General features: G+C 43.6%; 1 protein-coding gene across 3 annotated transcripts in view; it reads left to right on the forward strand.

The window, feature by feature from the left end:
• The window catches only part of TET1 (tet methylcytosine dioxygenase 1), a 77,397-nt gene that overhangs the window by 15,383 nt on the left and 49,068 nt on the right, over window positions 1-12,946 (forward strand). For 2 of the 3 annotated variants that reach the window (XM_071438404.1, XM_071438403.1), the window contains exon 3: window positions 3,731-3,781. The exons of the other annotated variant lie outside the window; for it this stretch is intronic. In XM_071438404.1, coding sequence (XP_071294505.1) covers window positions 3,731-3,781 — 51 coding nt within the window. The remainder of the gene's footprint in view (window positions 1-3,730; window positions 3,782-12,946) is intronic. 3 annotated transcript variants of the gene reach the window in all.

Raw genomic sequence — 12,946 nt, forward strand, 5'->3', positions numbered from 1 at the left:
CAGGGCTTGTCAAGGCAAGGTGCCCACATTTTAGGGTCCTGCCTAGGCAGGGAGCCCTCTTGGGTTGAAACCACCTGCTGGGGAGAGCTTTAATTCTTATTAGAACTAAATAGTTAGATTTAGGGGGAGCTGTAGTCAACAAACTGGCCAAAACAATGAGGTCACTGAGTTCACTTGGGTTGCCCAAGGTGTCTCAAGACATCTTATTTAATTGCTGTAATCTGAGTAGCATGAAATATTAAATAACAATAAGGGCCTGCTTGTCTGTGGGTTTTTAACACGCTGCCGAAAAACCCCGACATATTGAAAAAGGATGCTGCAATTCAAGTTGGTTGGGAGCTTTCCAGTAGCCATTCCTTGAATGGAAAATGCTGAATGAACAGGAACTTTTCACAGCTACTATCTGTTTTAATGCAACTATTTTTTGGGGGAAGTTTCTCGAGGCTTGAGAAATGCAATTTCTGTTTAAAACTTAAAAAGGGATGAGAATTATTACAATGTGTTGGTGGTAAGGGATTTTTGCCTGATGCAGACCAGGGGTTTGAACTTTGGTCTCCCACATCCCATCTGTCTCCTCTTGAATTTTGAAAGTTTTGCTCTGCTTTGGAACAAAATCAAGAGCTGAAATCTGAGAAAAAAAAAAAAAGGGAAAATGGAATTCTTGTGTTCTAGCCAGGCCCAGCTATAATCAAGAAATTTAGACTTAGTGGTATTTATTTTACAATAGACTCCAGAAATATTTAAGCCAGTTGAATTTTAAAATGGGTGCACATAAAACCACTCCTGAGTAGGATACTTGAGAGTTTTGTAAGGGAATGGCACACAGCTAGAGGAGTTTGGGAATGTGTGTGATGAGCAGGGCTGCATGCAGCCTTCCCTGCCCCACGGATGCAGGGCAGGGAGTTGGAGTTGTGCAGTTTGCTTGCATTTTTCACTGACACTCATACTCTGTGGGGGTGTATAATAATTACAGCTCACAGCACTTTGCCATTCTGTGTTCCTGGGTGTGGACCATAATGCAGGCTAAATGACAGTGAGATGGATTAGTTTGTGCTCTAGTTATTTTCAGAGGCTGTATTTAACAAATTGCCTCTTCACTGCTCCTTATTTTCTGTGTAGGTTCTTAAAGCTTTTATGGGGAAATTATTTGAAGAGGTTTCTTTCCTTCCTTGTGTCTGAGGGCCTGTAACATGAGGTTACAAGGAAACCTGAAACTGCTGTCCAGTGCATGCACCAGTCTGGGGACTAAATCACAATATGGGGTCTTAGGTTTCTAAACAAACAAAATAGTTCCTTTTCCCCCTGTATTGAAAAGCATCTAAGTAGCCAAACTACCAAGAAGAATCAGATCACTAAGTGTGTGTGATTTCCACTCTCTCATTCTTAATGTGCAAAAATGACCCTTGCAGATATGGGCTATTTGGGGGAAAGAATACAAATCAGTATTTTAATTTTGCCTTATCCTAAATCCTATTTAATACATCATTCTGATGCAACAAATGAAGAGCTTAGATACAAGGTAGCATCAGACAACAAAAAATGGGCGACAGCTTTCTCTGATTTAATTGCTACACTGGGGAATGAGTTGTGTGTCCACGTCTGAGCATTTCTGCTGTTTAACTGATTTGGACCAATAAGTGGACAGTAATTACATTACAGTGTAGCATTAGATACAAAAACAGATTGCAGTTTGTAGCTGATGTGAAGGTGTTCTTACTGGTTTTTATCTTTAGAGCATAAATCCATGGCCAACATTCTGGTTTAGATGTCAACTGTGAATTGTTGGGAATTCAGGGAGTGCTTGGGTGCCTGCAGTGTGAGATCTGCTGTGGTTGGTTTGATGTCCCTGGTTAGGGAATGAGGGCTCAGTGTGGCCCCTCCAATGTGTGGAGCAGGTGGAGTTGTGGGGAAACAATTGCACTTGATGTTTATATGGTGGCCAGTTCCCATGGCAGTCCATGTGCAGGAATTTGTTCTGTTGGGTGCTTCTGAAAAACGCCAATCACTTGTGTTTAAAGTTTTAAAAGTTTAATAGTAATAAAATGGTTATAAAAATAGTAATACAATTGGAGTAATAATAATTTGGACAATTTGAATTAGGACAAAGAGTTACGGACATCTGGGTACCTTTTCTGGGCAGCACAGGCCCGAAAAAGGACCCACATTAACAGAGGATTAACCCTTAAAAACAACAGCCTGTTGCATATTCATACACTTCATACATTATGCATAAATTCAATTAAAATACAGGATTCTGTCTGGTCATGTCAACTTCTTCCTCTGATTCCTAACAGTGCCTTCGAGGCGGGAAGAAGTTGGTTTCTTCTGATAAGAGAGTAATAAATTATTTTTCTTGGAAAGATTTAGGTGTCCTGTGGCTGATGTTTCGCTGCAAGTCCTTTTTTTAAAAAAAGGATCTTACATAGCATAGTTTCTATTTTAACGTTTTTTTATAACCCACAACTATATTTAACACACTACTTAAGAGAATTAATACAGCATTACTTTCTAACACAACACATATAATATTAATTTGAATATTTGCAAAAAGCCAGTCATAGAATTCGCATTTTTCACAGTGCTGTAGGAGTAGGTGAAGCCACAGGAGTCTGTTGGACCGGGCCCGCGGAGTGCGGCGGGCGCTGGGCTCCCGGCCCCGGGCTGGCATTTTGGAGGGGCTGCTGCCGCCGCGGCCGCTCGGCTGGGGGAGAGCAGGTGAAGGCAGGCCCTGTGCTGCGGCCTGCACCGGGGAGCGGCGATTTCACTCTTTGCAGGGCGATCCGGCCGCCGGTGACCGGCGCTGCACGCCCGGTGCCGCTCAGGAGAGGACCGGGGCTGTGGTGACCGGTGCTGCACGCCCGGTGCCCCTCAGGGGAGGGTCGGGGCTGCGCCGCCCGGTGACGCTCAGGAGAGGGTTGGGGCTGTGGTGCCCAGTGCTGCCCGCCCGGTGCCCCTCAGGGAGAGGGTCGGGGCTGCGCCGCCCGGTGCCCGGTGCTGCACGCCCGGTACCGCTCAGGAGAGGGCCGGGACTGTGCCGCCCGGTGCTGCACGCCGGGTGCCCCTCAGGGGAGGATCGGGGCTGCGCCGCCCGGTGCCCGGTGCTGCACGCCCGGTGTCCCTCAGGAGAAGGCCGGGACTGTGCCGCCCGGTGCCCGGTGCTGCACGCCCGGTGCCGCTCAGGGTTGGGTCGGGGCTGCGCCGCCCGGTGCGCGGCGGTGTGCGCACGCGTGCGGGTGCGCGGGGCCCATGTCCTCGCCTGACCCCGTTCTCCTCGCGGCCCCAGCCGAGCCCATCGACCCCGGCCCCGGTGCCCGTGGCGGGCGGCCCGCACCCCCTGGGCCGCGCCCGGGGCGCGGCGGGTCCGTGCCGGCCTTTGCGGGCGGCCTTTGCGGAGCCCCTTTGTTCGGGCGGGCGGGCGAGCGGCCGCCGGGGGGCGCTGCGCGGCGCTGCGCGCTCCCGCGGGGCCGCGCGCGGCCGCCGCTGCGGCAGGAAGCAAAGATGGCGGGGCAGGGGCGCCGCCGCCGTGAGGGGGAACGCGGGGCGCCCGCCATGTGAGGGGCGCCGCGGGGGCGGCGGACGGGCCGCCGGGAGCCGCCGCCGGCCCGTGGAAGGGCCGCGTGTAAAGCACTCGGGGTACTGCAGAAATATCGCTGTTCCATATAAATCATATGGAGGTGGCTGCCTGCCTTTGTGACCACAACTTATATTCTGCAATTTGATGTTTTTTTAGGTCCTAACAGAAAACAAAAGGCCTCAGAGGAGGAAGCAAAGAGTTTTAAAGGTAACCGATGATTGCTTTGATATTTATCCCCTCCCGTTTTGAGCAGCATTTTCTTGTCATACGGCCCAGGAAGGCAAAGGGTTAAACGCTGGGTAGCGGCGCTTTCCAGCTATTAAGCAGATTAGCTAATTTTAAAAGCACAGAACATGTCCTTTCTTTCCTCTTTCTCTCCAGCATGTTGTAGACATATTTGAGCCTCCCTGCACAAGTCTGCAGACCAAAAGTTTGCTTTCCCTTGCTTGAACGTTCCCTTTAATTTCTTCTGCTCCTAGTTTTATACTTTCAAACGTAACAGTTAAATGTTTTTAGCATACAGGTTTTATGGCAGCTGAAATTTCATGGGGGAAGTCAACGTTAAACTGCGAGCCAAGTTAACAAAAGTGGAATTTTTATACCTACTTTACTGAAGTTTTGATATCCTCCCTTTCTTTAAACTTTAGAATACCTCAACTGAAACTGAAAATCCTGTAAACTTACAACAACCTTCAGTTTCAGTGGTAACATATTCCTTCCACACTTTTAAAATGGCTATCTTTCATGATAACAAAAGATTGGTCTTTCAAATGCAAATATCTTAGTTTTTATACCAAAATATAGACTTGCTGTACTCATGGCTAATGTTTGGGGTTGTTTGGGTTTGTTTTTTTTAAGTAACAGGTAGTATATTGATATTGCTTCTCTCAGTTAATCTTTAGAATGTTTTGAATAGAAATAAGTCATTAATTTTGTTGTTGCAAACAAGTTGGAGGATGAATGGGGCAAGATGGATGGATGGTATGATAAGATGAAGCTAGTGAAAATGCAAACAAAAAGTATGTTGTTAAACTTACTTTGTTGAACTGTTCTAGCTAAATGTAATAAGATAGTTTAGTATTGTTTCAGTACACTAAAATTTCAGAAGTTATTGGATATAGTATTTTTAAATGCTAACTGGTTTGTAGTGTCATTTTACTTGAAAACATCCCAATTTCTTAACAGTTGTGTTGTCATTGTTACAGTTACAGAAACTTTGGTAAGACAAACCAAAGTTAAGATTAAATAAGGAGCAGATAACCTGTCCAACCCTGAATGGTGTCTGTCTTTTCATGTGGAGTAGTTGTGCAAACTAATTGTGGTTTTACAACACTGGCAAATGTTAGTGGGCTTTTTCTGCATTAAAATAAGCCATTGAAATATTTGTATTTTTGTTGTTCTGGGTATGATTTTAATTATTCATTTTAATACTGTTGCTCTTTGTAATATACCACATGGGTGTAGCTATAACTTGAAGTGTTTGCTCATTCTGTCTTTTGTGCTGTTGACAGTAGCATGCAAAATAAGGAGTGTTTGTAAAGGAGTCAGTTTCTAATGTGTAATTGGTGTGATGCCTGTTCTGGCAAAGAGTGGAAAATGTGGTTTTTTGGTCACAGACAGATGGGTGTCTGTCTGCAGTCGTGGCTCATGGTTGGTCTTGAGATTTTCCTCTTGAGTGCATTTTGCCACTGTTTGTGATGTGATGGCCCAGCAGGTTGCTATGGAATAGGAGTCTGTCATTCCTGTCCTTTCCAAAACCCTTCTGAAGAGTTTTTTTCCACCCTTGACTCTTGAATGGAAAGGCTTGTCTGGTTCTGTGTGTGTAATATCCACGTCAGTCGTTGGACCTGGGCTGGTTTATGGTTTGACTTTCTCTTTGCTGAACTGATTCTGTGATATTTCCCCTTTGGTTTGAGGTACTGGCTTTGTGTTTTCTAGTATTTGTATTTGTTTTGTAGTGCTGGGGTGTACTTCCTAAGAGTTTGTCTCATTGCATCCACCCAGGAAGGCACAGTAGCTCTGAAGGCATCCCATGGAATGCTGCATTGGGGTTGCCTTTGGTTTTGGATGGGAGAAGGGAGGTTGGGTATCTAAGTTCCACTGCAGCTCTGTCAGCTGCAGGAAACTTCAAAAAAGCTGCATACATTGCAGACTTCTTTCCTAGGGCATTTTTAGAAATGTGCCATTGTGTTCCATGGCTCTAACCTGGTTTCTGCTGTTGCTGGGACACCATGTAAAGGGGTGTTGTCCTCTCTGTTGAATTATGACTTCAATGTTTGATTTTATGATTGGTAGTGGCTGAGGGCATCTGACCACTGACATTTTCAAAATTCAAACAGGATGTGTCCTTTTTAATTTGTATTTTCTTCAAGTAGTATTCTTAGACTCCTTAAAGGAGAATTTGTAGTACTTTTTTCCAATAATACATGGAGCTTTGGGTTTTTTCCTGACGCTCCTAAGTTTTGATAGATGCACGTTTATTTACTTAGAGGGTTCATGTTCTAACTGTGCTGCTGAGGACCAGGCCATTCACAGATTCTGTACAGGGGAAAATAAGCAGTGCTTTCCACTTGCAAATGGGTTGGACAGATAAAAACAGGACTAAAAGTGATGCACACTATTACACTGTACCTTTTGTGTACTATTTATAGTTTTCTATACTCATGTCTTAATGCTCCTTTCTGGTTATTGGGCAGCTCGTTTAGGAAATTCATCTGTGCCATAAATACTGTATTAGGTTCTCTATGTTTATTTTGAAAGAGCATCTGAAATATTCATCACTTCTAGCAGGCAAGTGCTCATTAAAGAAAGCAAGCTTTGTAAGCTCACAGTAATGGATACAAGGGAAGGAATATACTTAGTTTTCCTTAGGGTTTATATTATGTTCTTTTCCCAGTTAAGCAGACACTTCTTTAATTTTATCCCTGGTAATGGAAAATCTATACAGAAGGGATTCATACTTAAAAATTAATTTGCCTGCATTTCTAAAGTCACATTGTACACCCTGCTTCACTTAACATCATCCTTTTTAGCCACTTACTGGTGTTGTGGCTGAATTTGACCAGTGCAGTGCACCTCTTCCTGAGGACAGGGAAGTGCTTGCAGTCCCTTCCAAGGTCGTTATTCCACAGAGCTCAGGAGAATGGGCAGTTGCACATGGGCTCATGTTGTGATGTCAGGGAAACCTCCAGGACACGTGCAGGCAGCAGTGAGGAAAGTGAGGAAACCTCCCCAGGATCAGGAGGCAGCTGCTGAGGCACAGTCCATGGTCTTTCCTGGGGTTCTGGGGAGCCAGGGCTGCAGGGGTTTGTTGCCCTGATGGAGAGTAAAGAAACCCAAAACAACAACAGAACAAAGGAAGGAGAAAGAAAGAAAGGGAGAGGGAAGATAGGGAAGAGCCTGGGAGAAATCCCTTGTGCCATGTGCAGTGCTGAGTGGTGTTGGGGCTGCCTGCACAGTCTGTGCTGTGCTGTGCTTGTGCATCAACACTGCAGCAGTGCTAGGGGTGCCAGCACAGTGCTCACAGTGCCTGCTCACCCCTGTAACATCCCCTCAGCTGAGGGCAAGCCAAAGCCAGACATGACTCAGTATCCACAACTTTGGGGCTGTTTATAAACATCATACTGGGAACATCCAAGTTTTATTTCCATCAAGGCTGCAAATAGCTGATTGAGCACCCTCTTAATTTTTCTTTTCCAGATGTACAAAGCATAGTCTTGTAAAAAAACAACTTTAAAGCATGAAGTTGGCTTGGCAGACCTGCTGTTGCCCTTTTTATGATGCAGTTTTAGTTTTGCAGCTTAAAGAAACTAAAAATACAGTTTTTTGATCAAGGTCATACATGTGTTAACAAGGTTTAGGAATACAAGTTCTAAATTTCATGATGATGCTTGGAGAGAGCAAGGATTGAACTGATTTGGAACATTTATTCTAAATTACGGTGTATATTTTTAGTGCAGAATATCTGCCAAAATATTTAGCTGGATGAAATTAAATTTTATTACTTTTTTCCCCTTTGAACTGAGATATGAGCAAGTCAATGGATGGAGTTGCACTGCAGTGGAATTTTATGGGGAAAGAAGGAAGAATGGTACAGTACAAGTTGGAAAGGGTGCTGTCCAGAAAGGACTTCTCATATTTGTTGTGGTTTTTTTCAAATAGACATTATCACCTTGGAGTGTGTTCCTTCAGTAAATACCAATTAAAATTGCTTTGAGTACGGGTTGAAAGTTTCTTCCTGTTTTTTACTCCCTTTTTGCTCCTGTTTTTTTGATAGGTAGACCTTACTTTTGGTATCAGAGCATCCAACACAAACCAGTTAACTTGTATTTTTAAAAGTAAGATAATTAACTTAGCTGTTACCTGGATTGAAAGAAATGTTCTCTTTTTCACCTTCTTTGAGCTAATGTGCATCTGTCTAAATGGGATTAAATCTTTAATTTTGTTTTGCTTTTGGTAGGCTCATGCAAGCACTTGATGTGAGCAGGCGTGGTTGTGGTTGTGATTTAGCACAGGGCATTTGGCCCTGCAGCTTCCCAGCACTTCCACATGAATGCACTCATGAACATATGAAGCACTTGCATGTTGTTTGTACAGCTCAGCCAGGACTACTCATGGATGTGGATGGTTTTGAATAGAGCCCTAACAAAGAAAGCCTTTGTAAGTGAGCTGTAAATTATTAATCTTACTCTGTTTTCTAATCCTTGATTTTCCCAGTTTGTGGTGGAGTGGAAGCCTGTCCCTTGTGAATTCTTTCCTGGGGTGCAGAGAGGCTGTGCTGCCCTTGCCCCATTCCTGTAGGGCTCCCTTCTCCTGTGCAGCTCCCTCCTCTTGTGTCCCTGTGCTGCTGTTTGCCCCACAGCTCCCCAGAACGCTGAGGGAGGAAAGTGTGGTACCCTGAGACCCCCTTCATGTCCACAGTTACACAGAGCAGGGGCTCTGTTTTAACTCCTTCATTGCTGTAGCACAGCAGTTGTGAGCACAGGGCCCCTCCTCAGGGATTGGTGGGGCTGGGAAGTGTTCAGTGAGGCCAGGCTGAGCCTCATCATCACAGTGGTTTTGGGGGGGGTTGTGTGTTTTGAATTGTGATTTATTTGTAGATCTGGACTCTCATGGTCTGTTTTAGTGTAAGGCCTTCCTTCTAAATACTTCATTTGATTTAGAAGTGGAGCTTCAAAAAACTAGAAAATGTGTTTGTGATCAAAAATGTCATAAAATATGCAGTAAAAGTAGCACAGCTTTTGGAAAGGGAGGAAAATGGAAAATGTGCATGTGGAGATGAAGGTCAGTTGTGTAGGTATATTGATTGATACATTGTTTAGATGTTCTTAATGAAGCATTACAAAATAAACACAGGTTTTTCTCCAGCTATGTTGCTTTGTTGATATTGTTTGCATTCAGTACTGCATCGTGAGCTTTATTCCATACTTGTACTTGCTTTGAAATAACTGAGATGGCTCTGCCAGTTCCAGTAATCATTCTCAGTGTGCTGCTGGCCATACATTTATTGACAGTAGCACCTAAAAATCCTTTGAAAACGGCTGCTCCCTGTTTAGGATCTGATACCACATTGCCAAGCAAGTTTGTTTATTGCTTTTAGCAATTGATGTGGGAGAAAACCATTGAGGAGCCCTAAACTTACCTGAGTGGCAGCACACTCTTAACATTTGTGGGTTTTTTTTCTTCTTTCTTTCTGGCATTTTATACCAAGAATTTTGGTTAATGTTACTGATTATTGGAAAGCTAATTTAACTGATACAATGACAGCAAACTTTCCCACTGGCATTAGTAGGAACCTTGCTTTTTTAGAAACCAAGAGATCTAATTTGTACTAAAATAAATTCTTAATTATATGATTTTATTGGGGAGGTAAGAAGAATTCATGCTTTCTTTTTAAATGCTAAATGTATGAAACTTAAACGATATGAAGAAAAAGGAAGACAGTATTTAATCAACTAACAATAATCCCTTTTCATTCACTTATGTAAAATTAATTTATAGACTATAGGCAACAAGGCTGTCCTTGTTGTCCTACCAACTTTAATTTTAAGCCTTCTAGAATATGAGGATTTTTTGAAGCTGACTTACAATTGAGTGGTTTGTGTCTTACTGAATTCCTTTCTCAGTGGTTTGTTGGTGCTGTCTGTATTGCATTATAGTTTAATCAGTGCCCTATAGTAAAATGGGGCTGTACATTTCATTTTCCCAAAAGAAGGGGTGTGCTGGACTTGTCAATGAGAGGACAAAGTGCTGTGTGTTTGTAAATGCAGAGCATTCACTTTGTGGCAGTGATCACTGCCTGAGCTCTGCAGTGCAAACACCACAGCTGCAGTGCTGTTATTGCAGCCTGGAGTGAAAGCTGCTGCTCCTGTAAAGAGCACGGGGAAGTTACAGTGCAAATTCTGCCTTGAGCTTTACTTAAACCATAGGTGTGCAAGGCAGAAAAGGAAACACAGTTTGCCATTTTTTAGGCTTTTTATCCTCATGAGAGTAAGCAAAACATAGATGGAAAATCCTGAATAGAGCTGCCTCGTAGCCTGGTGCCTTAAGAGATCAGCATGACTATTCTTTTTTCTTTTTAATCTCAGTTAAGCTGCTCCTGTCACTGAGTTTTCTATTTCTAAAGAGTATTAGTTACTCCTTTTTATCTTGTGGCCCCTCATCAGCCTTAAAACCAGGATAGAATGGTGTTGTGTGTCCTTAGCAGTTCTGGTGTGAGAACTGCTACCAACATGTAGTAACTTGTAAATAATATAATTGCTTGTACAACAGGTGATGGGGCACAGACTGTGGTCCTAAATGAAGGACCTGAATATCTTCCTGCTTAGATTACAGGAACTGTGCAAGGTTATGTTTTTAGTTCAACAGTTTGGATCTTTACTGCACTGAACCTGAAGAGAAATTGTCTCAGTTTGGTTCTCATGTGGTAAACCCAGGAAAGACCACTTTGAACACTTGTTCTTGTGCTGGGAGGTTGTAAGACTGTATCCTTTTATTTGGCTTAAACATAAATTTTTGAAAAGATAGCTGAAAGAACTTGAATTTGAAAATGCCCATGGATGAAAAGTGCATCCAAACATCTAACAAGATGCTTTAAAAAACTCTGCTCTCTCTGTCTTGTTGCAAAAAAGTGCACCATAGTTCAAGGCCAGACTTCTCCAGCCTTAACTTAAAGTCATTGAGTCTTGTTAAACTTTTGTATACTAGAACAAGGAGCCCTCTGTTATCAGCATTCTTTTCCACATGGACTGAGCAGGAGTTTGTGGCTTTTCAATTTTCTTTCTCTTTGGTAAATTGGAGAGAGTGAGTAGAGAGTGAACTTGAGGCTTTCACTTCAAGATGTTTCAGTCCTTTGTCATTCTTGTGGTCCTGGGAGCCCTCTCCAGCATATCAATGTCTGGCCTGAATTGGGGATGCCAGAACAGGATGCTTTATTCTGCCAGCAGGTGCAAAAGTGCCAAGTGCAGCAGTGAAAGTAACCACTCTTTTCCTAATTATATTGTTATTTATGCACCCAAGAATGTAACTAACTCTTTCAGCCACGAAGCCGTGCAGGAGTTTCTATAGTTACATGTGAATGTCCTCCTGGAGGCACTGCTTTCCAAGGTAGAAACCTGCCTTCTGTACATCCAGTCCCATGGCTCTGCTAAACACAGAGTGTCTCTCTAGCTGGACTGAAGTGGCTGGCCTGCCAGCTTAATTGCTGAAGCATCATGTCTGTCTTTGAATGATTTGCTGTTTTTCTAGGTGTTAATTGACTGCTCTTTCAGATTGTTGCTAAGGAGGTTGCCCATGGCTGGGGTTTGCTCCCTGAAGCCCCTCTTTGAGCACTGTGGTGATTCTCCATTTGCAGGGAAGGGCCAGGCAGCACTTCCTAAACACTGTGCTGATGGTTTCATAAATGAGTGAACCACAAGAGACATTAGCTAGGGTGGGGAAATTCTGAGACTGGAATTCTTTCATCTCTGCTTTTGAGCTAAAGCACACTGGGGGAAAGTTCTCTCAGGGATACATATTGTTGCAGATTGTATCATTTTTCTTTTCTGGCTTAATTGAGTGCTGTATTTTCCAGAGCTGCCAGGGTCTCTTTGAGTGCTTGGTTTCAATGTTGATGACAAATGATTGAATAATTCAAAACACCAGTAAAAAACAAACCAAACCAAACCCAAAACCCAAGGAAAACAAAAATGACCAGGCAAGCTGTTTGTTTATATTTGCTTCTGTAGCAGAAAAAGTGCTGTAATGTTTGGGGTTTTTTCTTTCTTAACAAATCAACTTCTTGGATGCCTGTGTAGGAGAATGGGGTGTCCTTCACCCTGTTTTTTCTTGCTCCTGTTTGTAGCTTTTGCAAGATAGATATAGGAATGGATGGAAACAACAATTTGAGTTTGTGGCTGAGAGACCCATTTCCAAGTAGTCATTCAATAAATACATTTCTATGGGAGCCACCATTTGGAGCCTTTACAGTCAGAATTAGTATCCTGCAGCTTTTATTTTGTAGTAAGTGTATCCTTTGGGGTCTGATACTGTAGCTTTAAGCAGTCTCACTGAAGCTGTTGCACAAGGTGGGTGGGAGGGCTCTGCTCTGGTAGTGGTGTAGGAGAGAAAAGGAAGAGAGCAAAGGTATAAAGACTTTGGGGCCATAATGTGCTAATTCCTCCTGGAAAGAGACAATAAGGAGCTTTTCTGGTGGGAGGTTGGCTGGTATTTGAAGAACATGGCAAGGAGAATATAAATGTAGATTAAATGGAGATAAAACGGAGAGCTAAGCTGCAGCTTGGAGAATGTTCTCTGCTGTTGTGGCTACAAATATGGAAATAAAAGCAACCAGCAGCTAGAGCAGACTTTTCAGCTGTACTAGGATCCAGTGTGAAATGCTGCCTTGCTGTGATGCTCAAGTTGGTGAGTGGGTGGTTTGATACTCAGGGAAGTTGGAGTGAGTGGGATACCTCCAGGAAAGCCTGAATGTCATGCCCCAGGTCAGGTTCCTTTCTCCAGATTAGCAGAACCTCTTGTTCCTCTGGGTTTCTGTATAAATCAGCTTCTGGTAAAACTTGCCCACAATATTTTGCCAAGTCCTGTGCTGTCCCTCAATGCCATCTGTGAATGCTGCTCTCTTGCAGAACAAAGCCCCTTGTACAGTCAGGCTGTGTTACATTAACAAAGGTCCCCAATCTGTTTCTGTGCATTCATAGTTATAGAAAATGTGCCTTAGCTGAGCCCCTGCCGGAGTGTGGTACCGTGAGAGACTCCTTCATGTCCACAGCTACACAGTGTGCTGGTACCTGCTTTATTCCTGTGGTGAGATTGATGGGGAATATTCCCCAGCCTGCAGCTTGGCCCCTACTCTGCTGTTCTGTTTTGGGAGCCTGC

This window comes from Agelaius tricolor, unplaced genomic scaffold (assembly GCF_023055355.1).
Source record: "Agelaius tricolor isolate 1412-34295 unplaced genomic scaffold, bAgeTri1.0.p SCAF_13, whole genome shotgun sequence".
Classification (NCBI taxonomy): Eukaryota; Metazoa; Chordata; class Aves; order Passeriformes; family Icteridae; genus Agelaius; species Agelaius tricolor.